This window comes from Lissotriton vulgaris, chromosome 5 (genome assembly GCF_964263255.1).
Source record: "Lissotriton vulgaris chromosome 5, aLisVul1.2, whole genome shotgun sequence".
NCBI classification, from domain to species: Eukaryota; Metazoa; Chordata; class Amphibia; order Caudata; family Salamandridae; genus Lissotriton; species Lissotriton vulgaris.
Genome location: NC_141693.1, coordinates 280,887,770 through 280,915,208, shown reverse-complemented (window position 1 = coordinate 280,915,208; position 27,439 = coordinate 280,887,770). Strand labels below are relative to the sequence as shown.

The 27,439-nt window shown below is 43.5% G+C and overlaps 1 protein-coding gene across 1 annotated transcript in view; it reads left to right on the top strand.

Annotated features, from left to right (window-relative positions):
* Positions 1 to 1,124: 1,124 nt before the first annotated feature.
* NOC2L (NOC2 like nucleolar associated transcriptional repressor) overlaps positions 1,125 to 27,439 on the top strand; it is a 418,727-nt gene continuing 392,412 nt past the window's right edge. The window contains exons 1-2 of the mRNA XM_086921428.1: positions 1,125 to 1,209; positions 27,183 to 27,356. Coding sequence (XP_086777554.1) covers positions 1,187 to 1,209; positions 27,183 to 27,356 — 197 coding nt within the window. The 5' untranslated portion in view covers positions 1,125 to 1,186. The remainder of the gene's footprint in view (positions 1,210 to 27,182; positions 27,357 to 27,439) is intronic.

The window sequence follows — 27,439 nt, the reverse complement described above, 5'->3', positions numbered from 1 at the left end:
ACCGACCCATCCATAACATCCGAAAAGGAAAATCTGTAGTTCTGAACAGTGGAAGAAGCTGCGAGGAAAGCCAAAGTCTCTGAATCATCACATAGCAACAGTGGTAAAGAAACAACACAAGGGAACATGTGTATAGGTAAAACAGAGGAGAGATACAGACGGCAGGTGAGGGGAATATAATAAATACAACAGGTATTCTTGCATACTGCACTTAATCACTCACTAACACAATTACTGTAACTGGGAGCTCAGCCAATAAACTACTAAGTCCATCACCAGATTTAATTTTGATCTGGCAGTGATGATTTTTCACCCACCTCGATAATTTATTGGTTGAGCTCCTATTTACAACTATGCCACCTCGCTGATCGGTACATATTTCCCCAGTAGGGGTGTGCTAAGATATATTGTGCGAGGAAAGGATATCGCAGATCACAATTATTTGGATATCTGTAGTTCCCCGAATATCCTGCTTTTCCTACGTTTAAGCGCAAGCATTTTTCCTTGCCAGGGTTAATTGGTGCTGATAAAAAATGTTCTGTTTAGCAAGTTAAATTTGGGACTGTTTTCCTTGAGACTTTTAATAAGGGGGGACTTTCCTTGTTGTTTACTTTCACACCAAGCTAAAAAGAGCTCGACTGGTCTGTTTTTTATTTTTTATTTTAACACACGAGTGAACCTTTAGTACTCACTTATAGTATGAGAACTAGGAAGTATATAGGAGAAAATCTTCACATAATTCTATAATTCGTAGCCAATGTTAAACCAAGCCTGGCCATTGATAGCTCTTGCATTATGTGGCTTCTAGTTATCACTTTCACAATCACAAGCGTGGGTTAAAAAGTGAATCGCCAGCGAAGGAGAATTATCAATAATCAGAACTGGATAACAGTATTGCACACAACGGTCTTTTCCAGTTATACTAAGTCCATGTTGTCACATTTAATTGTCACATGGCAGCTGTTCCAGGATACTCAAAACCCCATATGCCATCTCTGCCCTAACACCTGTATTTACTGCCGCGTACAAGCTCCAGCAGCCCGACCGACTGACGAGTCTAACATTCTCTATGCGAGGTTCGCACAGACAACTCTGTTCTGTCCCCTTAAGCCACGCCCCTCCTTATGACCTGCAGGTTGAACCGGAAGTGTATGACACGCACGCTGCAGCCAGCAGGAAAACAATCATGGCGGCACTAAGCAGCAAGAGGTGAGAAAGTGCTGGCATCGGACTTGTTCTACGTAAAGGGTGGCTGGATGAGCAGGGTTACGAGCGGAGTGTGGAGGGCATGGGCCGAGGGCATAGGAGTTGAGCGGGTTTTCAACAGAAGGAAGAAGGGTAAACTAAGCACAGCACGTGTGGTCGTGGGCTAAGAGGCGAACATGTGAGAAGAAGGAAGGCAGCAGTAGGTGGAACACGGGACAGAAGACACAGCGGGCTCTACATACTTGTCTTTAGGCGTGGGAAACGTGCGGTCAGATGGTAGTTGTGGCAAACCTCTGTAGCAAGGGCAACAGGATGGAAAAACTGGCAGGAACAGCAAGGGCGTGTGGGACATTTGCTTAGCTTTTTCGGTAAGCTCTTATGGTCTCATAGCAGCCCTAGAGAGTGGTAGTTGAGGTGGCATTTGTGTGAGCTGTATGTATTGGGAAGCAGCTCCCCAGGGCATCAGCTGTGGGGTCATTTTAACTGGGGTAGTAAGCGAGGAGAAGTGAGCAGACTGTATATATAGATGGTGCATCTATGGAGGCGTAAGATCAATATCTTATTTTATTTATTTATTTATATAGCGCTAGCTAGACCTGAGGGCATCAGAACGCCTTACATACACAAGAAAAGAAGAAGATGCATTACATTGTAGAACATGAGGAATCATAAAATATATAAGCAGATACATCACACTTAAATATACATGGGGGAGTGAAGAACGTAGGTGGATTGAAACAGTCAGATGACCCCCCCACCTCCAAGGAAAAGTCAGAGTAAGAGAGGAGACCATTAGTCTATGGATGTCTAGGATGGTTGACTAGGTCAGGGAAGTATTGGTTGATGCGCAGTAGTTTCAGGTCCTTTTTGAAGCAAGGGAATGAGGGGTTGCATCTGAGTTCCGTAGGGAGTGTGATCTATATCCTGGGAACACTACCAGAGAAGGATCAGCACTGGGTCGCTTTTCTTTTCAGTTTCGAGGGGATGAGAAGAAGTGAGTTGGTGCTTCTCAGAGTTCTTGATTTTCCAGCTTTAACCAGTTAGTTGTTCAGGTAATTGGGGGATTGGGTGTGAAGGGCCTTGTGAGTGATGCAGGCCAGTTTGTAAATACATCTTCCTTCCATGGGGAGCCAGTTGAGAGATTTGAGGGTAGGTGTGATGTGTTCACATCTTTTTCCACCAGTTATGAGTCGAGCTGCCATATTAAGGACTGACCTTAGTGGGGCACGGTGAGCTATTGGTTCACCTGTTAGGATGGCGTTCCTGTAGTCTAGTTTAGAAAGGACTAGGGATTGTACAATTGTCTTAAGATCATCCTGGGGAATGAAATGTTTAATTTTCTTGAGGTGTTTTAGATAGTACAGTGTCCCTTTTGCAGAGTTCTTGATGTGGTCTTTCATTGACAGGTTCTTATCTAGGGTAATGCCTAGAGATTTTACTGAATCCGATAGGACAAAGGAGCAGGTTAGAGCATTAAGATTTTTGAACCAGGCTAGGATAGGTCGGTGGTTACTTTTCGGGGAGAACAGTATTCCGTTTTGTTCGGGTTCAGTTTTAAATCTTTAAATGGTTTGCGTCAAACTAGGATTGGATCTTGGTAAGCGAGGTATTGAGGTGTAGGATATCATTAGGAGACTTGATTTTGTAGTATATTTGGGTGTCATTGGCATAGAGGTGGTATTGAACCCCTGCTTGCTTCAGAATAATTGCAAGGGGTTCCATGAAGAGATTGAAGAGGGATGGTGAGAGAATTGATCCTTAAGGGACTCCAAGTTTGACAAGTGATGGTGCAGAGAGGCAGGAGTTGATTTTAATTTGTTGTGAACGGTGCTAAAGGAAGGAAGTGAACTATTTAAGAACTGTCATTAATGCCAGAGCGTCTATTCAGAGTCTCAAGTAAAGCTGTATGGTTTATTTTGTCGAATGCCGCTGATAAGTCAATAAGGATGAGAAAATAGGCCTCGCCTTCATCTAAGGCTCTGTGGATATCATCTGAGATATTGAGCATCGCTCTTTCAGTGCTACAACCTTTCCTGAAACCCGATTGCAGGGCGTCCAGCAGGTTGAAGCCGTCCATATGTTTGTTGAGTTGTTGGAGAACAAATTTCTCTAATATTTTAGCTAGGAACGGTAGGTTGGAGATAGGTCTTAGGTTGTTGAGCTCGTTGGGATCGACCCCTGGTTTCTTGAGTGTGGGGGTGATTTGCCCTAGTTGTAGGGAGTCTGGTGCGGGAGTGAAGTCTCTGTAGTTGGTGCAACAGCTACGGGAGCATGCAGGCTTTGTAGTTGGTTCATGGTCTACTGGCCATGCTTTATAGGTGTAGTAACAATCACGGGGATGGATTATATAGCCAGAAAGCAACTGCAGGGATGAACTTTGTAGCCGGTGGAGCAGATGTTGGTCTGACCGCTCTATAGTCGGGGAAGCAGATGTGGGGAGGGTTTTCTTGCTGGAGGAGAACTGTAGAGAAGGCCTTTATGTGTAATTTCTTAAAATATTTACTTGGCCAAGTGATAGGATTTTTCAGACATGTACTATAAAACAACTTCAAGTGTTCCTTTTAGTGCCATTTAAAGAGGTGGTATGTGCTGATACCGTTTTCATTATATCAGAACTTTGATAAGTCTATGTTTGTGCCAGGGATTATGTTTTGTCCTGGTTTGTATTGTAGCTAGCCGTTGGTTATGCCACCTTTTATTTATTATTACGATTTATAAAGCGCAACGATTGCCCTTGGACATCTTTGCGCTATAAATTCAGTTAGTGTCTCTGTAGAAGAAGATGAAAAAAGATTCTGTCAGTGGGAGCTAAGGAGCGGGCGAGTTACTGGTCGAACAACCAAGTCTTTGATTATGATTATAGCAGACTTGGAACATACCAGGGTTCTTTTCATGTTGAATCTTTGATTATCCACAATGTTTTGAGTATGCCAAAGCCCTGTTTATTAATAGTCAGTTTAGGCCGGTTTTGTGATTACTGTAGAACTTTGTATGTGCCAGCCCAGCGCCTAAATGATGTCAAACTTCTGATTATTCTAAAGTTAAGAATATATTCTTTTTTTTTTTTTAAACCTTTATTTACGACACAGTAGTACACAGCTATTCAGCCATACATCCCGGAGGCTAGGCAGCAAGTCGTTATGCAGCATGAGTGGTGCACACAGAATACAGTACAAAATCATATGAGGTTTATTTTATTTTATGAAAACGAGAAAAAACAGTGCAATAAAGGAAAGGCACCTAAAACGGTGCAAGAAGGCAAGGCAAAGGAACGTGAATGCGGCATCGCCCCACACCAGGGGGAGGATGGGCTTATATGCGGAATAAGAAATGCGAACAGGTCATATGTATGGATAACTGGGGAGGAAGGGAGACAGGACATTGTATACCAATAATTCAGCCGGAGTCAAGAGCTAAGGGGACAGTCGCTCCTCCGAGGGCGCTGTGTCTGGTGGGAGGCAGATATCACCCCTATACTCATTCCAGGGCCCCCAAATCTTGTTCCATTTCTTGGGCCTACCTCTGGCAACATACACCGTCTTCTCCCGGAACATGCACCAGTCCATGTTAGCCTTCCACATCTCTACTGTGGGGGGCAAAGCCGCTCCCCATTTCTGTGCAATGTCCCTTTTTGCCACCATGTTGCCTAGAGTGACCCATTGAGTCTGTGAACTGGTATAATCCGTGGGGCCCCTCACATTTAACAGACAGTGCCGGGCTTCAGCCAACAAGTCAACTCCAGTCACTTCACCCATCACTACGTGTATACGCCTCCAATATGCAGCCACTGCCCTACATTCCCATATAATGTGCATGAAGGTCGCTAGGGAACCACACCCTCGTCGACAGAGACCATCCACCGAGTGGCCCATGTGGATCAGTCGGGGGCCAGTGACATAAACTCTATGTAGGATTTTCAATTGTACTAGCCTCAGTCTGGCCGGAATTGCCACCTCCTTCGTAAGAATGTATTCTTGTTGTATTCATGTTATTGAATCCTTACTTACTTTATTTTCTGTAGACGCTTATTTTTAATTGCTTTGGGCAGCTTTTAAAACATTTGCTCGATTAAGAAAATGTTTACTGTAAACAAACCCAGACTGTATTTGTGGTCCAGTGCTAATATTGCGAACTGAGAATCAACGAGACTGTTCACAATCTGATCTGCTGCACTGAGCAACGTTGTCCTAATACTTGGTTAAATCACTTCATCTCACTTTGCTTCAGGTTTCCTGTTTGCCATCATTGTGAGCATAATCCAAGTTCTATATCAGAGGTGACTGGTTTATATTTTACATCTTGTTGAGCAAGTCCCTGTCAGTCAAAATTTCAGGTTCTTGATTTTCAACTCTAGGTGCTTACGTAAGTTTGACATAGACCTTCAAAACATGGTTTTGCACATGTGAAAGGATTTGTTTGCATCAAAAATTTTCTGGGTGAACAAATCTATTTACAGGGTCTGGAAGTAGCTGTGAAGTTGGAGGTCCAGCGATGGGACTACCGGTGTGCTTAAGCACAACCATAAACATACATTTTAAAGGGTAGACAACAATCGCTGTCCAACCACTTCCTATCCTGGAAATGAACAGAAATATACTCCCATTAATGAAGGACTAAAACATTTTCCATATTGGAAAATGACCGCCGCGCCACCTTTAAAAAAAAAAAAAAAAAAAAATAAAAAAAAATGCAGAGGAAGTTGCTGCTTTTTCTGAGGGGGAGATTTCCCCCCAGTTGAGTAAAGGAACAATAAAACTTTTGATTGCATTTGTAATGTTCAGAATATTTTTGCAGGTACATGTATACATTTGTTTAACTCTTGCAAAAAGGAAATTTATATACATATTTGGTAGGAGTATGTATGGTCTCGGTTCCCCCTCTAGCAAACGTGTGGATTTCTGAAAGCTGTAAATATGCACTCATGCAAGCGCTGACACATTTGGGCACCCTTGTGTGAATTTACATGCACACTTCCTCTCATGCTTTTAATGGCTTTACATGGTTTCTCTCATTAAAACAGTCATTCACCAATCTTGCTTCCATTCTTCTGCATGCATTTGTACATAATCGGGTAGCATTCTGAGAGTGTTTATAAATGGTCACAACACTTTAACTTTTGGAACAAATGTTAATAATGTGAGATGAACATACAGCTCATTCCATTTCTTGGACCACGCATCCCAGTAGTATAAGCGTTAATGAGCCATGTACACCATTGTGAACATCTCATACATGGGTATGATTATCTTGTTTTAACAGTGAATGCAAAAGCGCCCAACCTGGTATCATCCTGAAAACCTAAGGAATAGGGAGATAGAAACAAAATATATTCAACTGGTCATTGAATGTATACAAACCAACATTTCTTACAATTAAATTAATGTGTGCAGAATTATTAGGAGAGACTGTATAATGTAGGAATGTTTATATATATATATATATATATATATATATATATCACATTATATCTAGCAATGCATAAGACCCAGGTACTGTACAATAACATTGCTTAAAAAATGCTCAGTAGTGAGATGTGACACGGTGTTGGTGAGAAGAATCCGAAAAAAGCCAGTTAAAAGTGTTCAAAAAGAAATGAGGGTGGTAGAAAAATTTACAAGAAAAGTATTAACAGCATATGTCAGAGCACTTTCTGATGATTTTAGATGTAACGTTTTTACGGAAGGCAGTTTAAAAAAAAAAAAGTGTTTGCACCTTTGAATATCAATGGTATTTCCACCCTTAAGTGAGTTATGGGGTCATCGTGAAGACTAGAGCACCATATATAGCATATGCCATTACAAAAATACACAAGTAACAATTCAGTCCACTAGAAAATTATATGGAATTGATTTACAAATGTTCTCCCTAAAACTTGCTTGCAGTCATTAACTGAGCTTGTAATATTGGGAAGGTCATTCCCTTTATATCTACATATTTTAATCACCTGGTCAACCTCCTCCTGGTGGCACACATTCTACTTTGCTCCCATGCCAGACCTGCACCAACACCAGCCTTTTTATGCCCATTGTCCATCATTCTTTACCTGTCCGCCTCCAGCCAATCCTGGCAAAGTCACCCTGTTTCTTTGCTCATGGTGGAAAGATCACAGCTGTACAAGTCCATGCGCTAACTCTGCTCTTTCTGCACAGAGATGCACTCAGCCACGACAATTGGCACTCACCAATAACGCATTTAGGTGCTAAGCTTTTTGCCTGCCATTCCACGACTGTACGATTATCCTCTGCCATCTTGCCTGGTCTAACCGTACAACAGTTTAATTCCAGATTGTTTATCTTCAACCTGTATGTAACTAATAAACAAGTGTACTATTCTCTCCTTAGGCCTTAATGTTGTTTTAAGTGTCTGTGGCCTTTTCTCACAACATGCACTTATGTTCTATCATTCATCTTGCTGTCTTTCTGTCATTTTATTTCCTCTATCTTTTCCTTACTTCATTCATCTTGCAAGCATCATAGGATATTCAATAACTATATAAATGTATTTGAGAGACCATTTTTAAATCAATTCCATATAATTATACATTGGACTAACTTAATACTTGTGTTTTTTCTTCTTCTAATGATGTAGGATGTATAGTTCATGCTCCATTATTATGTCCTGATGATGACTGCGTAACTTGCTTTGGGGTTTGACAAACGTTTGGCACAAATCATTGGAAAAAAACTTTGCTTCCATGGAGCATATGAACTGTTAATTAACATATTTGCAGTATGCTCTACTGTATACTGTTAATACTTTTCTTGCCAATTTTTCTATCACCATTATTTCTTCACTTTTATCGGCCTTTTTTAGGGTTCTGGTCTCCTGCAGTGGGACCTCTTCTCACTGTTAAGCACTTTCATATGCAATTTATTGTACGTACAGTATGTCTTACACAAAGCTTATATATACAAATATTTTTCTATATATACTGTCTTACTAATAACTATGGATATTGAAAGATTTTGAATGGTAAAAGACATCATTTTGTATAAGTTTAGTAACGTTTAGTTTTTTGTTTTCTATTTCCCAATGTCTTTACTTTTCTGAATGATACTGTGTAGGGCTCTGTTGCTGTATGATAATACTCCTGTCCATCTCTGGTCTAGCGGTTGCTCATAAGTTATGTTTTTTTTAGGTCTCGCCTACGCAGCGCGCAGGCGCTGCTGCTTAGGAGGGGACCTTCTGGAATCGCTCAGGACTTTGGTTCAAACTCGTGCATGTTTTGCACTGTTCACTATTGGCACTCGTGCACGTTTGGCGTTTCCACTGCGGGAGCGAGCAGAAGCACCATCTGTTAGGAATTATCGTGCCTGCTGCTGCTCGCTCCTGCAAGGTAAATGCTGTACATGCCCTCAGCGTCTACATATTTACAACAAGGGGTGGTGAGGGACAGAGTCTCTGAATTAAGCAGAAAGCTCTCACCCAGTCAAGAGATCAGGGCTAGATCCAACACCGTTTTTTAGCTCACTGCACCATCCCAGTTTCAGAACCTGGCTGTATGCAAATTAGTCTGTTCCTGTCCCAGTGCATGATGGGAACAGGGCAAACCAAACTACAAAAGCCAATTCTTACACTGGGAAGGAAACAAGCTCCCGGGGACCGATTTCTGGCATTACAGCCGTCTTCGGCCCGGTTTGCTTGAATCCTGATGGTGCAATGAGCAAGGGTCTCACATCTGAGAATACCCTTCCACGCTTAGGGTGGACAAAAATATTTACAACAATGGGTGGTGAGGGACAGAGTCTCTGAATTAAGCAGAAAGCTCTCACCCAGTCAAGAGATCAGGGCTAGATCCAACACTGTTTTTTAGCTCACTGCACCATCTCAGTTTCAGAACCTGGCTGTATGCAAATTAGTCTGTTCCTGTCCCAGTGCATGATGGGAACAGGGCAAACCAAACTACAAAAGCCAATTCTTACACTGGGAAGGAAACAAGCTCCCGGGGACCGGTTTCTGGCATTACAGCCGTCTTCGGCCCGGTTTGCTTGAATCCTGATGGTGCAATGAGCAAGGGTCTCACATCTGAGAATACCCTTCCACGCTTAGGGTGGACAAAAATACACTGTGTTCATCACCACCCCCTTTTCTGAATCGTTTTTGGCCACTATAGGTGTGGCAGGGTATACTCAGACATGAGTCCCTTTCTCACTGCTCCATCAGGATTCAAGCAAGCCGGGCCGAAGACGGTTGAAATGCCAGAAACCGGTCCCCGGTAGTTGTCTCCTTTCTGGTGAAGAATTGGCTTGGTAGTTTAGTCTGCCCTGTTCCCATGATGCACTGGGCCAGGGACAGACTGATTTGCATATAGCCAGGTTCTGAGCTGGGATGGGGCAGTGAGATAAATAACGGTGATGGATCAAGCCCTGATCTTTGGACTGGGTAAGAGTGGTCTGCTCAATTCAGACACTCTGTTCATCACCACCCCCTTTCCTCAGCCTCTACAGGCATTGTTTTTCACAAGGAGAAACAGTTTTGTGGCACACTGCTAGCACTTCTACCAAATTGAGGTTACTTTCACATAGGTGCTTTTAGAACATTGATATATATTAAGTGTATCACTGGCACTTTTTACTTGCGCCGCAGCCGCCCCGGTGCTGACCGCATGTTTTGATGCGGTTCAGTGCCTTCATGTTCACACAGGACTGGTGCCTGTCGGACAGCCTGTGAGCCACTTCCGTGTTCTGCATGAGCACTCCCTGTCGCTTCTGCAGGCCAGCTGCTGCTGAGACGCTGACACACTCCCGCTTTCTGTTTGGCGTCACCAGCCCTTCCTCCCCTTCTCCCCCCTCTATCTAGGGACTACCACCATCCCTGAGGGAGTTATATGGGAAAAGCCTCACAGATAATCCATCACACTTTGGAATAGCATAAAGAACACCGCCTGCACCACCCTGTCTCTTATGCATTGTTTTTCTCTCGTAAACAGATGGCGCGTGCTTGTTGCTTTTTCTCTTGTTTAAAATGTTTTTCGCCCCACCCTCAAGCTCCTTTGTTGCCCCTCTGACTCCCCAACCAGCTCCTCCATAAAATGTGCTTTTGCAAAAGTTAAACTGATTTTTTTTTTAATTTACCAATCCAAATGCCATATGCCATCTAAGTTTGATAAATATAAAATAAAATACTGCCTACTGCATTCCATAGACAAAAGCAAGCATGACGACACATACGTGTGCCTCCAGGCCAATGCACCCACCAGTTGCGGCTGCGTTATTGCACCTTTTTTGTCTTACTTTTTCACAATGCTGCACAGCATCGGCAAGAAAACACTGGCAAATCTAATAAGAGACCTGTCGGTTTTTGCGATAGTGTCCCTGAAAATATCTTTCGACACATGAAACGCGCAGACATCAAACAAAGGCATGGTGCAAATATAGAAATGTTTCATGCGGGTATACTGAAAGTCTGACATCTGTGCACAAATAGTCTTCTATTTGGCAAAGATTACTAAGCAAAAACGTCTAATTGTCATTTCTGTTCATTACGCACGAGGAATGAGGGAAGGCCAGAGCGGTCAAGTATCCCATTCACAGCTTGGAAAGTGGAAGTGCGCCATATCTCCGAAGAAATAAACAGGCCCCTATTGTTCTGGGAAGCAGTTGTGCTCAACCCAGGCCGTCGACTGGTAGAAGAATGCAGATGTACTGATAGCCTTTAGTTCTCGCAGGCGTCTTTGAGGTCTTATTTCCCCAAACCTCACCCCTTGTTAGCCCCCACCCCCTCGCTAGACTAAGGAAGAAAATAAAGTGCCTGCTTAAACTATTATAATGATAATTAACCATTTCACTATAGGTAAGCTCACAATCTACCCTATGTGTTTATATGTTGCTTGGTGCTTATAAGTACCACAAACAAACAATGGCAAAGCCAGTATGTCTGGATTTGATATGCAAAACATGAAAGCGCAAATTCCTCGAGCATGCCCCTGCAGTACCCCATTAAAGTCAGGTTTTGCTTAAAATTGGTTTTGTGAATTTCCAAAGAGGTGTTTGGGAATGGTCCATTTTACTGACTGCACGCTATGTATGGCTTAATCAATATAACGAATGAAAGGTAATTGAGCGACCTTTCCAGTAAGTGTTAACTATGAGAAGCAGCTATCTGGAATATAACAAAGAACTTTAAAAAAAGGATGGAAAAGTCGAGCAGGCGAAGGAGAACAAAGGCTGTCTGCATGAAGTGGTGCAGTGCAGACCCTATAAATTGAGAAAAAGTGGCAGATAGAATTTGAGTGGGCAGCAAATGAATCAGACTGCATGCACGAGGTAGGTCGGAACATGTCCATTGTATTTTAATTTAGTATTTATTAAGGAAAAATAAAAATCAACACCTAACCTTGCACTCAAATATTAATAGTGCCACCTAAAGACTGTATAACAAGCCTTTAAAACAAGCATTTGCATAGCCAATAGGTCTCGCCTTTGTGACCTTATAAGTGTTTAGCCATGCAACAGTTGATGTTGTTGCACCAAGGATATTGTGCTGGATAACTAAACGCTTATAAAGTCTGAAAGGCGAGACCTATTGGCTATACCAATGCTTGTTATATCTTATTTCAGACACTATTATTCCCCACAGCCGTACAGTACGCTAGTCTTGTCTAAACTTGTCTGTCATCTAAAGTTATATGAAGAATTAACTAAAACAATTGACCAATGACAAATCCTCCTTAAATTCATACCGGATTTATAGCATACTGTAGAAGTGAAACAATGGGTGTAATAATCAAAACTGATTCTTTGCACATCCTCAAAGTCTTTTACCTGCTTATAAAACTAGATCTGTCCGAGGCACTCAACAGTCAACCATTACATTTTGGTATGATTGTGAGAGACTGCATGGTGTGGATGCCATGGTTTGGAACAACTTCAATTCATACCTCAGAAACGGATCAAAACAGGTGGCTTGCCGTCCATACTCTTTCCTCCCCTCAATTTATCTGTATTTTTCAACATTTAATTGCTTGATGCCCTGCGGAATGACTGTCATCATTTAGCATCCTTATTCCAGTGATAAACTACTATACCTGTATGTCTCTTTCTCCCATAATATCCCCAAGCAAAGACCATCAGGAGTATGCAGACCTGCATGACTTTTCATCACCGATATTCAGCTCCTTAATATAGTTCTGTCTTATTTCTTAGATTCACTAATTTATACCCTAGCACAATTGGCTGGGCTGTCTCAACATACTGCACAGCAAACCAGACATTGAAATCTCCAATGCTCTTGGCTTTATTCTTGGAAATTATGCATCACATTAATAATTTGACCGAAAATGTTCATTCCTAGATAACCCTCTAAGCTAAACACTTTATTCTGGGCAGCACCTTTAGGAGGCTATTGGAAGTTCTGGCCCACTCCACACTAGATTACCGCAACTCGTTTCTCACAGGGATCTCTCAAATTCACCTATCCCCATTCAGTACATCTCATTACTTCTGCCAATCTAGTGGAAACATTACATCACCGTAGTACTCTAATAGCAGAGATTGCTTTCAGTTGAAGGTGGATGCATTTTCAAACTAGCCTGTTTAATCCCAAGATCCCTACACTCTGACTCGAATCAAGCCTCCCGATTTCTAAATAGCTCTGATGAATTTCTCTTGGAGACCATAATATTCAAGAAAGAACATAAGCTATATAATTATTTTTACTCTTGTGTATACGAAATTTGGACCTTCTTTTCTCCATTCACCTGTACCATTCCTTCCCACCCATCAAAAGAGAGCCGAAACCTTTACAATTTATTCACTATTCCATCTCCTTTTACATCATCTCTGCTCCTCAGACGGATTATATGTTGCTTGGACAGTCTCATTTAAGCCTGCATTGGAGACCACTCCCTTCAACTCAGTAAGTCCTGATGTCACATTATTTGACTTCGCAAGCCCCTGACGTCTTGCTCAGTTAGAGTTGCTCAGTTGTTATAATTACTTTTCACATCTGCTGATCCTATTAATACATATTTAGCGGCACCCAGCTTTGCCTTTATTTTCTTTGATTAATATGTTTAATTGATGGTATTTCTGTTTATTCTACCTATTCACACTTTATTCAAGCCTATCTGGGTAAATATTTTATATAGTTTATTTCATGTTAATTTGTATATTTTCGATTTTTTTTATTGTTAAAGTCTGTTGCTGATCAGCTGTGTAAAGTCCTCCTGTACCCTTAAGCCTTGTATGCGGTCTAGAAACCTGATAACATGGATTATGTCTTGGCTAGTTCTGAAAAGTAATTTTTCTTTCAAGTGTGCCTTTATGTCCATATGGGTGCCAGCCCCTTATTTGTTTTACTTTTGACTGGGATGTTGCTCATTGACAGGTTATTTTGGTTCTACAGTGTAAGGCGCATATACTATGGAGGGTGTTGCAGTTGGTTATATAATGTGAGTGTAGCATTTTTCTTTTACATGGTATGATGTTTGTGTAGAAGTTGGTTGAGTAGTCATATGATGGTGTTCTGTTTGGGCTGGTAAAGCAATGCCACCAGTGTAGCTTATGTACCGTGTTCTTCTAGTGTAGGGGTGGAGGTCTTGTAACAATAGTGGATAGTTGGTTACCCTCCTTCTCTTTGACTTTTTCTTCACCAACCTTTTGTTTTTCTCTCTGTACTCCAGTCACCAGCTCCTTATCTTTTTTTGTTGTTGCACCTGTGAGACATAAGGTTCTAGTGGCCAGGAATATTCCCAGTGTTGCTCCTCAGAAACAGTATGTAAACTACCCTCTTAATCTAGTCATTCCGTGTTAGAAAAATAACTTATTTTCCATGAAAGGTCCCAGTTTTTTACTTTATAACCGCTGATATTTTGATCTGTGATAAAATCTCACTCTCCGTAATGTCTGGTAAAAGTGAATTTTGAGTCGAAAACTTTAGTCACAGTCTGTGCATGTTTTGTGTGTGAATTAGGATTAGCATGGAGTTTGGCTAATGTGCTTTTGAGTGTATGGGGAACACAGATTGCTCTTGAGATTCCTGTGTATAGAAGGTACACAAGACTGATGAAGAAAGCCTGCCAGATGGCAATGCAGATCGTAGAAACATCCTTAGGTTCCTCTGAAGTGGACCATGCTCCTGTGAAAACAAGGAATTAAGGAAGGAGGAAGGCAGATGCCCTTTGAAATGAAAGGACAGTTATTCTCTTTCTTGCCCTCCCCCCAAACAAACAAAAGATGTTAAATTGACAGTTTTTGTAGAAGATGAACTGGAAGGCCTCTATCTCTCTTATGGCCGTTTGTCTAATTACCCTTCTAAGGAACACTACGCTCATCCCCCATTTCCTGCAAAATTCGAGTGACTTCTTATTCAGCCTGATATGTCTTGGGCTAAAAAACAAATGTCACAAACCGCTTGAGACCAGCTTCATAGTTGTATCTCTGGAATCTGCAGCAACAACCCTATGGTATGAGGCAGTTGTTCAGCCAGTGTAAGGCTAATAGCTCACACAACTTTGCATTTTGATACCTGAAGTTTTAAATTACAATAAATGTAGTAGACCTCAGGCAGGAGACTTGAGTTACCAGTAACTGTGGAAAGAGCAATAACTTTAGAAACTGGTGCTTTATCTCACCTTTTCTGTGGTGTGAAGGTTACATAACTGTTTTATTGTTTTTGAATGGGCACAATGGGTCTTATTTACAAGTCCCTTGCACCGCCGGTGCTTCACTTTTTGTGTGGAAAAAAGTGGCAGCGCAAGGGGCTTGTAACTAAGCCCCCAATGTCCTTTGTCTCTGGTTCTAAAGCAGCTCCGCTGACCTGGTTCTCTGGGTCTACAGCGGCTCTGTTGACCTGGTTCTCTGGCTCTACAGCAGCTCTGCTAACCTGGTTCTCTGGCTCTAGAGCAGCTCTGCTAACCTGGTTCTCTGGCTCTAGAGCAGCTCTGCTGACCTAGTTCTCTGGCTCTAGAGCAGCTCTGCTGACCTGGTTCTCTGGCTGTACAACAGCTCTGCTGACCCGGTTTTATGGCTCTACTGCAGCTCTGCTGACCTGGTTCTATGGCTCTACAGCAGTTCTGATGACCTGGTTCTTTGGCTCTAAAGCAGCTCTGCTGACCTGGTTCTCGCCCCCTAAAGCAGCTCTGCTGACTTGGTTTCTCTGGCTCTACAACAGCTCTACTGACCTGGTTCTCTGGCTCTAGAGCTGCTCTGCTGACCTGGTTCTTAAGCTGTAGAGCAGCTCTGCTGACCTGGTTCTCTGGCTCTAAAGCAGCTCTGCTGACCTGGTTCTCTGGCTCTAAAGCAGCTCTGCTGACCTGGTTCTCTGGCTCTAAAGCAGCTCTGCTGACCTCGTTCTCTGGCTCTAAAGCATCTCTACTGACCTGGTTCTCTCCCTCTAAAGCAGCTCTGCAGACCTGGCTCTTAGGCTCTAGAGCTGCTCTTCTGAGCTGGTTCTCTGGCTCTACAGCGGCTCTGCTGACCTGGTTCTCTAGCTCTACAGCAGCTCTGCAGACCTGGTTCTATGGCTCTACAGCAGTTCTGCTGACCTGGTTCTTTGGCTGTAAAGCAGCTCTGCTGACCTGGTTCTCGCCCCCTAAAGCAGCTCTGCTGACTTGGTTTCTCTGGCTCTACAACAGCTCTACTGACCTGGTTCTTAAGCTGTAGAGCAGCTCTGCTGACCTGGTTCTCTGGCTCTAAAGCAGCTCTGCTGACCTGGTTCTCTGGCTCTACAGCAGCTCTGTTGCCCTGGTTCTCTGGCTCTAGAGCAGCTCTGCTAACCTGGTTCTCTGGCTCTAGAGCAGCTCTGCTGACCTCGTTCTCTGGCTCTAAAGCATCTCTACTGACCTGGTTCTCTCCCTCTAAAGCAGCTCTGCAGACCTGGTTCTTAGGCTCTAGAGCTGCTCTTCTGAGCTGGTTCTCTCGCTCTACAGCGGCTCTGCTGACCTGCTTCTCTAGCTCTACAGCGGCTCTGCTGACTTGGTTTTATGGCTCTAGAGCAGTTCTGCTAACCTGGTTCTCTGGCTCTACAGCAGTTCTGCTAACCTGGTTCTCTGGCTCTAAAGCAGCTCTGCTGACCTGGTTCTCTGGCTCTAAAGCAGCTCTGCTGACCTCGTTCTTTGGCTCTAAAGCATCTTTACTGACCTGGTTCTCTCCCTCTAAAGCAGTTCTGCTAACCTGGTTCTCTGACTCTACAGCAGTTCTGCTGACCTGGTTCTTTGGCTGTAAAGCAGCTCTGCTGACCTGGTTCTCGCCCCCTAAAGCAGCTCTGCTGACTTGGTTTCTCTGGCTCTACAACAGCTCTACTGACCTGGTTCTCTGGCTCTAGAGCTGCTCTGCTGACCTGGTTCTTAAGCTGTAGAGCAGCTCTGCTGACCTGGTTCTCTGGCTCTAAAGCAGCTCTGCTGACCTGGTTCTCTGGCTCTAAAGCCGCTCTGCTGACCTGGTTCTCTGGCTCTAAAGCCGCTCTGCTGACCTCGTTCTCTGGCTCTAAAGCATCTCTACTGACCTGGTTCTCTCGCTCTACAGCGGCTCTGCTGACCTGGTTCTCTAGCTCTACAGCGGCTCTGCTGACTTGGTTTTATGGCTCTAGAGCAGTTCTGCTAACCTGGTTCTCTGGCTCTACAGCAGTTCTGCTGACCTGGTTCTTTGGCTGTAAAGCAGCTCTGCTGACCTGGTTCTCTGGCTCTAAAGCAGCTCTGCTGAACTGGTTCTCTGGCTATAAAGCAGCTTTGCTGAACTGGTTTCCTATGGCTCCACAGCAGCTCTGCTGACCTGGTTCTCGCCCTCTAAAGCAGCTCAGCTGACCTGGTTCACTCCATGTAAAGCAGATCTGCTGACCTGGTTTCTCTGGCTCTAGAGCAGCTCTGCTGACCTGGTTTCTCTGGCTATAGAGCAGCTCTGCTGACCTGGTTCTTAAGCTGTAGAGCAGCTCTGCTGACCTGGTTTCTCTGGCTCTAGAGCAGCTCTGCTGACCTGGTTTTATGGCTCTAGAGCAGCTCTGCTGACCTGGTTCTCTGGCTCGCCAACGGCTCTGTTGACCTGGTTCTCTGGCTCTAAAGCGGCTCTGCTGACCTGGTTCACTGGCTCTAGAGCAGCTCTGCTGACCTGGTTCTTAGGCTCTAGTGCAGCTCTGCTGACCTGGTTCTCTGGCTCTAGAGTAGCTCTGCTGACCTGGTTCTCTGGCTCTAGAGCAGCTCTGCTGACCAGGTTCTTAGGCTCTAGAGCAGATCTGCTGACCTAGTGCTCTGATTGAAGGGTGGGGTTTGTAATCAAATAAGACTGCACTGCTGAGAGCCCCCTTTTCTTCTTAATGCTGGACGATGCCCCCTGGTAATTCTGGTGGGTATAAACAGACTGTGTTGTTAGGTCTCGCGCCTGTGTTGCAGTGCGCAGCATTGCTCGCGCAGCGACAGACCTCTTGGAGGGGGTTTGAAAACGGCCCAAGGAATCTCACACGCTCATGCGTGTGCTTTTACTTTTGGGCCACCCGATTGGCCTTTGCGTGCGTCTTTTTATGAAAGACTGCACGCGCACCGGCCGTCATGTGATTTCAATTATCGTGCCCAGACACGGGCGCGATAATTGAACCCACATGTCTGCTGTGGCGCGCGCGCGCACTACTTATGGGATTGTTCTCTTTTGGATCCATTTCACAGGGAAGCAACTAAATGAAAGAAGGAAAGAGAGGTTGTGAAGCGTTTCTTCAAGTCACGGTTTTCAGTAGAGGCTCTTTTTTTTTGGCTTGATTTCCTTGTTTGTTGTCATGCCGCATTTACTATCTATATGGGAGTTCTTGAGTCTTTAGCCCGCTTTTGCATTCACGCACCGTAGCGTCTCCATGCAGCGTTTACTTTCCAAGAGTCATGTTATTTTCACTTTCATACAGTTTGAAATGTTACTCTTTGCTGTGTGCCTTTTACACTATTTGTGGCCCTTGCATTTTTCACATTTTTAGCTCTAGCGGGCTGTTTGATCTCATGCCGCTTTCACTTTGAGGGAGCGCTGCACATTGGTTTGGGTTTCTGGTTTTATGCCGATTTTACCTCATCACGCCAAACAGCCCATTCGTGGCGGTCTCATACAAATGGTAATCCGCGCTATGCAAATCTCTACAGTCACCTAAACAAATATGCCCTGTGTCATTCGGGTGCTGGAGTCAATCAGTCGTGGATGGCTTTTTGTGGCTCACACTTGCACCAGAAGCTTGAATGTGATGATAGCTAGGTCTCGCTGGGGTACATTATGTCGTATAAAGAAGCCTGCAGTAGTGAGCCCTCAGGAGGCCCCTTCATGCGCGCCCCACACTGACTTGTTTTTGGATACGAATCTATAACATCTCAGAACCGGTCGCAATCCATGATCGCCTTTTCCTGTTACTGCCGGGTCACCTCTTGGCCTGGAAGAGCTGTTAATCTACCCTCGGTTGAACGGCGGGCGGCGGAAACGGCTTATTGCTAAGCGGCCTGGCCCAGCAGATGTTTTTCATTGGCAGGGTGACCGGAGAAGCACCTGATTTTCAGAAACCTCGATTCCAGGAATAGTTCAGGGTTCAGTTTCAGGCAAAGGGGGTGAGAGGCGAGGTCTTGTAGCCTATTTTTTTATTTCGCCATTTTAGGCCACAAACATATTTCCTCCATACTAAACCACCACGAATTCTTGGTTTCTGAAGTAGCATTCTACTCGCACTCCGCCCTGTGAGGGGTGGTAATCTATATACAAATACCAATTAAGTGCAATCGCCTTTTCCTGTTACTGCCGGGTCACCTCTTGTTTTTGGTAGGCACTGGGATATTAAGTGATTTGCCCAGAATCACAAGATTTATTTCTCTCTCTTCACTCTACCAGACAATTATCTCTCCAACTTTCGCAACCTACCTCTAAAATCGCTCTCTCTTACTCTACCTTTCGCTAACTCTCTCTCATTCGCTCTATCTTCACTCTACCTCAAACTTAAATATTCTAAGCACTCTAACTATCTCTTTATACCATCTCTCTCTCGCTTTCTATCACTTTTGCACTGGCGCTCTCGTTATTAACGTGCATTACTGAAATTGTACATAACATTTTTTCATTAACGTATGGGTAGTCTCCCACCTGAATTTTTATGATTTGATAGTTTGATTACCTACGTCACATTGAACACTGTCAAGCCAATAGAAATAGAAGATAGTCATTTTTCATTATCTGAAGTGCACACAAAAGTCCAAATTGAAGTTCATAGCTGATTTGCACATACGCTCTATGACCTCCCTGACAATGCTCTCCTAAAAATAAATCTCATTATGAAACAAACTTGGTTAATTGTCGATTTGTTAATAATCGAAAATCTACCCCAGTATTGTACATGTGTCGCTTCTAGGCTGCATGTCTTTCATTTAATACTGTGAGTGGAAAAAGTGAAACTGAAAGTGGCCTAAACTTAACCGGACTAGAGCAATATATTTTAAGCAACGTTAGTTTTTCTAACCCTTTCCTTGATCGCAGAGGCCTAGGCATGCATATGGAGAGGCTTTGTGTTTTTAATCTCTCTTCCTGCATTCTGTATCGGGAAATTACTTGGACCTCAAGACATGAGCGGCATTGGGACTGGAGAAGAGGGATCTGTCAGATTTCCTTTTTAAACGACCCATTGCAAACACAACTGGCCCACAAACATCCCCAGTATTTTCTTGGAGGTTCATCTACCTTTGTCACCTTATATATCCCTCACTCACTATCGGAGGCCATTAGCAGGCAATCACACACACATATGGTCATTTAGTATTCCATGACTTGCATTCAGAGACCTTGGTCTGCTGACTGGCACTGTTGCAAGTCCTCGTTGGTAAGGTAGCCTTTGATGCAAACCCCTTTTACTACAGTATCATGAAAGTAGAATTCTGTTTGTGGGGACAAGTAGATTTGCATATTTGGTGCACTTTCTCATGATTCCCACCCTTGTCCCCCCCTCATTGATGTGGTCAAGTTTTTTGTACTGTTATTTTATTGTTTGGCGAGAAATGCTCTGTTTTTCGGTTTTGTTATGCCCTGCTGAATTCATGTTGTGTTCTTTTGTATTATGCAATATCAACTGTGTTGTGTTATCTAAATACCTTCGAGGTGCCAACAGATGCTGCTAACATTTCCAGCTTCAAGCAGCACTTTCATTAAATGTTCCAAAAGAAACAGCTGCTGCTCCAGCTTTTCAACTGCTTAAGACATCAGTCTCCTCAAAACTATAGCAGAGGCAAGCCTTCAAATAGCCCTTCCAGGTTGCACTTGGAGTCTGGGTGTGTCTAAAGGCAGACAAAGATGGCCATACTACATACACAAACGGTTAACCTCTAGGCATGCAGGACTATTTCATGGAGATCTTCTGTATTCCCTTGAGAGACATTAAGCAAGTGGTTATCATAGGTCAACTGGACAATCAAATGTGTTTTTATTGTAATAGCGCTTCACTCTGCGCTTTCACTGTAATGGCGGCCGCACCCCTTTCTTTAGACGCGGCTAATCCAAAGAAAAGGACACAGTCGACATTAATGTAAAAGCGTGGCATGAGGTGCTGAGTGTTTGCAATGCAATCCGTCTCAAATTTGTGAGACTTTAAGCTATTGTCGTTTACAATGCCAATAGCTCAAACTCTTGTTAATGCGAGACCTTTTGCATTGTAAATACTTGTTGAAAGTGCTGAGGAGATCTTTGTGAGGAAGTAGAGGTAAGCAGAGTGTGTGCATATGTTTTAGCAGAGTGAGTGCGTGCATATGTTTTAGCAGAGTGAGTGCGTGCATATGTTTTAGCAGGTATGAGTGCGTGCATATGTTTTAGCAGGTATGAGTGCGTGCATATGTTTTAGCAGGTATGAGTGCGTGCATATGTTTTAGCAGAGCTTGTGCATATGTGTTGTCTTGCATGCGGAGAGAGGGAGCAGAGCGCCTGCATATGTTTTGTCCTGCGTACGGAGAGAGGAAGCAACCGAGCAGAGCCATACGCGTGCACATCATGTTTAAGCCGTACACGCACATCTGCTGTGTCTTCAGCTAAGCTGTTAGACAGACGTACGCGTGCACATGCCCTGTCTTGGAAGCGTGCACATATCCTGTCCCCCTTCGCCCACCAAACCGACAACAATAGGTCTCACTAAGGTGGGCAGCGCATGCGCTGCGTCACTAGGCGAGACCTAACAACCTAGATAAGACACAAGTAGGAGAGCTGTAGGTTTATGTAGAGGATAGAACTGCCTACTGGAGCAGGGTGCTTACTGGATGATACATCTCAGAGGATCTACTCCCATGTGGGGTCATCAGCCGAGCTGCCTTGCGACCAAGAGCTGTGTAAAAGACTGGGGATGGGCAGCGGGTTTTTAACCATTTAGAGGAGCCACATGCTTCTTGCGGATAGAGGCCAATTTGCTCTGAGAGCGCTGTCGGAAGTATGCCACTGCAGGAGGACAGTTTCTAGAAATATAGCTCACAGCTGTACAGAAATGATGAAGTACTTGAGTGGTCTTCAGTGCCCAGAGAGAGATGGGCAGCTGGGCTGAGCAATTCCCTCAAATGACCTGAAAAATGGTGGTGCTCTTGTGGAGAAAATCTCAAATACCACCATCAGTGGTACTGACGAGATGGGGCATCAGCCCCAACAACTCGTTCTGGATGCAAGGAGTGCAGCACCGTGCCCCAGGTGGTCCTGAAGTTAGGGAGAAAACGTGTCTCTCTACGTCTCTCACGACTGAGATGACCTGTGCCTAAGAGCAGGTGGTCAACTCCGGTCTGCCAAGCTTACCTTTTTGTCAAGTCTGTTTTGATTAATCTTTGTATCCATAACTCTTCAAGTTACAAAAAATATGGTTCATGAGTGCTTTCCTAACTGCTGTTATATTCTGAAAAATTCAAACAGACCCTCACAGCTGATTTGCCGCCCGTTATAAATCTTTGACTAATTACAACAGTTAATTTATAGCCATTTAGAGTGTTGTGTGTTGGAAAAGAGGCATCCTAAAACCTTTCCTTGCACAATCCCTGTACACCAGAAACATTGACGCATAGTTTACTTGACAAGATCCTCTCACTCTGCATTCATAGAAAGAAACGTAAACACCAATCTTCATGTTAAAAAGAATAAGCATCAATTTGACAGAAGACATTGCCAGACATTTGATCACTGTCTTTGAACACATATCAAATGTGGCAAGATAAAACCATATTTAAAGGCAGCTTGTTCATTCACTTTCTGAACTCCAGCACGGCTATTTTGGGGTGCTGCAGAGCCCTGGACTTCTACTTCCAGTGCCTGTATGTAATTGGGCATTTGGGTGATGGTCCGTGTCCATCTTTTTTTTCAGAAACTTTGTAGGTGTTGAGGAGGCCTGTTAGTGTTTAGTTCAGCCCATTGCCAAGGGTGTGGTCCAGTTTTATATTGTACTCTGTAAAACTGGTGTAGTGTGGTGCTGGTTTTATGAGCATTGATGTGAAATGTACTGTTTAAAGCAGTTGGTGTTTAGGCACATAATATTTTATGTCTCGCCTAGGCTGTACTTGCCCTGTCTCTACGAGACATACTGTACGCAGGATATGTGCATAAAGCTCCGCCTACTTCCCACCCTTCTTTTTAATTGGCTCCTGTCCCTGTCCTTTGTAAATGGTGGCTTTTCATTGGTCATTAGGCTTTATAGTCCCTCCATAGTACCGCCCTGTCTCTTTTTGTAACCTCCAATGAGGATCCCCCCTAATACATGTGTTGTTACGACCTAGGTTTTAATTACAGCCTCAAGGCATTTTCTTTATGGCCTTCAGACAGGACCGTCACTTGGTCCTAAACAAGGTTGGCAGTGGTTACTTTACTGGCTAGCACATTTATATTAGACCTTCTATACATTTCCCTTCATTAGTTCCACAGTGTACAGCCTAATCCGAAATGAATGTAATAATTATTTTGCCACATTTCAAAGCTAATAATTGTATATATTGAATGTACTGTGGTACTGTCTTGCATGCAATGCATAATGGGTAGGGTGGATTTACCATATCTTCTAAGTTTATGGTGCTCATTAGGGACCTCTGGGCGCAGCTTGCGGTGCTGCACCTACACATCTCGCATTCATATTAGACCTTCTATAACGTTTCATTCATCAGCTCCACATAGAGCACTACCTAATCTGAAATTAATATAAGAATTATTTTGTCAAATTTCAAAGCTACTAATTGTGTATATGGACGTAGCTATTTGAATGTACTCGTGGTTCTGTCTTGCATGCAATGCATTATTGGTAAGGTGGATTTACCATATCTTCAAAGTTTGATATTCACTAGGGGCCTCTAGGAGCAGCTTGCGGTGCTGCACCTAGACAAGCTGTGCTGGTTCCTTACTCTCTAGGGACCTCTAGGAACAGCTTGCGGTACTGCATCTAGACATGCAGTGCTGGTTCCCTGCCCACTAATTAATTATAGGTTTTGAGGGTTTCCTTGGTGGACATTTCTGTTTTGAGAGCAATATCGTGCTATCTATGTGACCATTATAAAGCCTACCCTACATGTATGTTACCAGATGTTTATGATGCTCACTAGGGACCTCTAGGAGCAGCTTGAGGTACTGGCAGTGCTGGTGCCTTGCGCAGTAGTGACCTCTAGGAGCAGCTTCCCGTACTGCACCTACCACATCTCACATTTATATTGGACCTTCTATAAATTTCCCTTCATCATCTTCACATAAAGTACAACCTAACCCAGAATTAATATAATTCTTTTGTCACATTTCAAAGCTATTAATTGTATATATGGACATAGCTATTTAAATGTACTCGTGGTTCTGTCTTGCATGCAATGCATTATGGGTAAGGTGGATTTACCATATCTTCAAAGTGTATGATATTCACTAGGGACCTCTAGTAGCAGCTTGCGGTGCTGCACCTAGACAAGCAGTGCTGGTTCCTTGCGCTCTAGGGACCTCTAGGAACAGCTTGCGGTACTGCACCTAGACATGCAGTGCTGGTGGTGCCTTGCTCACTAGTTAATTATAGGTGTTGAGGATTTCCGTAGTGGACATTTCTGTTTGAGAGCAATGTGTTGCTATCTATGTGACCATTTTAAAGCCTACCCTATATGCAGCAACAATTGTTGCACATTGGGTAAGCTATCCACTGTGCTCCATGAATTGGATTTGATTGTTAAAACATTTACTATATGTGAATCTTATGTTGTTTTTGAAGCACTGTGATCTAACGTGTGTGATTGCTGACTTTTAGGTGTCAAGATGTTTTACTTGTGTTCATCTGTGTTGAAACCGAATACATTACTGGATTTAGTAGCCCATGTTGCTTTTTCTTTTTGTATGAGCCTATGAGTTGATGACTTATGTGTTCTATTGAGTTCAGTTTGATGTTGTTAGGGATGTCATCGATGAGAGAGTGCAGTCTCATTTCCAGTTCTGCTTTTTAAAGCTCTGTATTTCAATCTGTGTTTAATTGGGTGTATTTTGATGTGAGAGTTTGGTTCAAGGGTAGCTTATAAAGCGCATGGTTACGCAAAAGCGTGTCCCCGCGCTACAACTGAAAAACTCATTGCGAGGGTTACAGACCGGTGATCTTTATCTGGAGAACAGGTATGTTTTTAGGTTCTTGCGGAAGCTGGATTCGGTTGAGTCAAGGCGAAGATGGAGAGGGAGGGAGTTCCAGCTCTTTGCTGCCAGATAGCGGAAGGAGCGTCCGCCCATGCGGGCCCTTTTGATTCTTGGAACCCATAGTAGGCCCCCATATGCGGAGCGCAGATCACGTGCTGGTGTATACCTTGTCACCAAGTTCTGGAGTGGGATCGGAGATTTTTTAGCCAGGATGCGGTGGCAGGTGCAGAGGGCTTTAAATTCCACTCTGCTTTTTACTGGCAGCCAGTGGAGGGTTTTGAGAGCGGCTTTGGTGTCTGATCGTTTTGGGATTTTTAGGATGAGACGGGCAGCCGCGTTCTGTATTACCTGAAGGCGTTTCATGGCTTTGCAGTTGGTGCCCAGGTAAAGTAGGTTGCCATAGTCTAGGCGTGATGTCACCAGGGCATGTACCAGTGTTCTCCGTGCTGACATGGGGAGAAGGTCAAGGACCTTCCTTATGGTTTTTAGGATGCTAAAACAGACCCCTGCAACTCGGTCTATTTGGGGTCCAAAAGATAGGTCAGCGTCGAGCCATACGCCAAGGTTTTTGACTCCCTGGCTGGGTATGGGAGCCTCGCCCAGGCATGGGGGCCACCACGCCGATGACCAAGCAGATGGGTCCCTCCCCACCACGAGCACCTCGGTCTTGTTGCCGTTTAATTTAAGGCAATTGGTGGACATCCAGGTTGCAAGTTCGTGCATGCAATCCCTGAAACTGTCCATCGCAAGACCGGGTGCACGCGATAGGGAGATAGCCAGCTGCGTGTCATCGGCGTATGACACGATGCTCAATCCGTGACTCACGGCAATTGAAGTTTGCTGCGGCTAGTATGTTCCGCTCAATAGGATTTAGGTGCGTGATTGGCGAGGTGTGATCTGGTTTGTTTGCAGCATTCAGATTTTAACCATACATCACTGCTGTATTGTAGGTGCTAACATTTTTATTTTAAAATGTTTTTGTGGTGTATATTGTCAGCATGCCCGAACGTACTTTATTCACATTGGAATGTGATATTGTGTGTTCTGTCGAAGTTATTGGTTGTGGCTGTAGCCCTGCGTGTTCTATTGATACGTCTATTTCTAGTGAAAATTTGCATTTGTATGGATCTTGCTGTGGTGTTGGTTGTGTGAGCGTATGGTTTTTAGTGTTTTTAATGTTCTCGTTTTGTGAAGTTGTGACTTGGAGATCGCAACTCTGTGGTGAACATTGGAGCACGAGTTTTGAAAATTGAGCTGTTTTCATTGCATTATTTTGAGTTGTATTTGAGTGATACCTTAAGTTATGTTTAAGTGGGACATTTCAATGAAGTTTAGCTAAGTGTTACATTAAAAGCCCACTCTCACGAGGAAAGGGCAGTTGACAGGATCTTGGGTGTTGGTGCCTGGCTTCTTTTCTCAAATTAATCAGCGGCCTGGGACTGTACGTTGTATTGTTGAATTTGCAGGCTGTGAGGGAGCAGATGAGATTCAATGGGGAAACCCATTCAGGTCGTGTTGCTGTCTGTTTGCTTTAAATGTTGCAGTTTTCTTAAAGTCACTGTGCCATGTAGGCCTCATAAGTGAATGGTAGTTGGTGATGATTCATAATAGCCCCAAATATGGGGTATTTTTATTTTTGTCTTCCTTTATTGGGGGTATGTTCTTGGTATTTATGATTGATGGTGTGCCACTTGCTGCAAAGTTCCTTCTTGTTGGGTATTGTTAGAATCGGTCTCTGCCCAGCCATTTTCCGTAATGAGGTGCCCGTAATATTGGCGATTTATGTGAGTTTTTCAGAGCCTAAATATACTTCTATGGTAGCAGTAGTAAGAAGTCAAATGTGTGTTTTTTTTCCGGAAGGTTGTGGGGCCATGGTCAGTGCAGATATGTAATTTTTTTTGTCCACACCTGTTTTGTGGAAGTGTGTGATGAGTGAATATGTACCTGGATTACACTTGCGATTTATTGGGAACGATTTTGTAGCTTACACAATTTTTTGTAATAACTTGACTATAATTCTGTGGGTAGCCATGTAGTGCAGGAGGAATGTAATTTTATTTTCTGATATGGAGTATAACTGTCGCAGTTTGTATTCACGAATGTAGATGCACTAATTTGAAACCACTTATCTATCTTGGTGAAATTATATGTTGGCTCTTGAGACTATTGTTGAAAAGCATTTGCAAAGCTCGTAGATCTGCATCAGCAAATCAAAAAGGAGAGCCTGCTGGCTTTGCTAGTGGCTTTTTTTTCAATGGATTGTTTAAACTCTGCTTTTCCACACTTAAATCTGCAGGTTCCCAGCTTTTAAATGAGAACTAGGCCACAAGGGGCTGGATTGTATGTTGGTGTCTTTGCTGCGGTCAGTTGTTGTCCATGCTGCTAGAGGTTTGTGAGTTTTCTGAACCTTGTTATGATATTACTTTATTTTCTGTCAACCAGGAAACTAGCTGACCTAAGCGTGGATGAGTTTTTGACCACTGGGTTTGACTGTGAAGCTGACGGAGAGTCTGAGGAAGATGAGGACCCGGCTATCACCACAAACATTGGAAATGCAGAGAAAAATGGGTTAGCACTCAAGAAAAAGAAGAAGAAAACTGTAAAAACGGTGGAAAAGTAAGTTTTTTTAATGTTCTTATGTAGAAACGTTTTTCTAAAGTGTGAACTCTGCTGAAACAGAGGTTTTGTTTGCTCCTTTG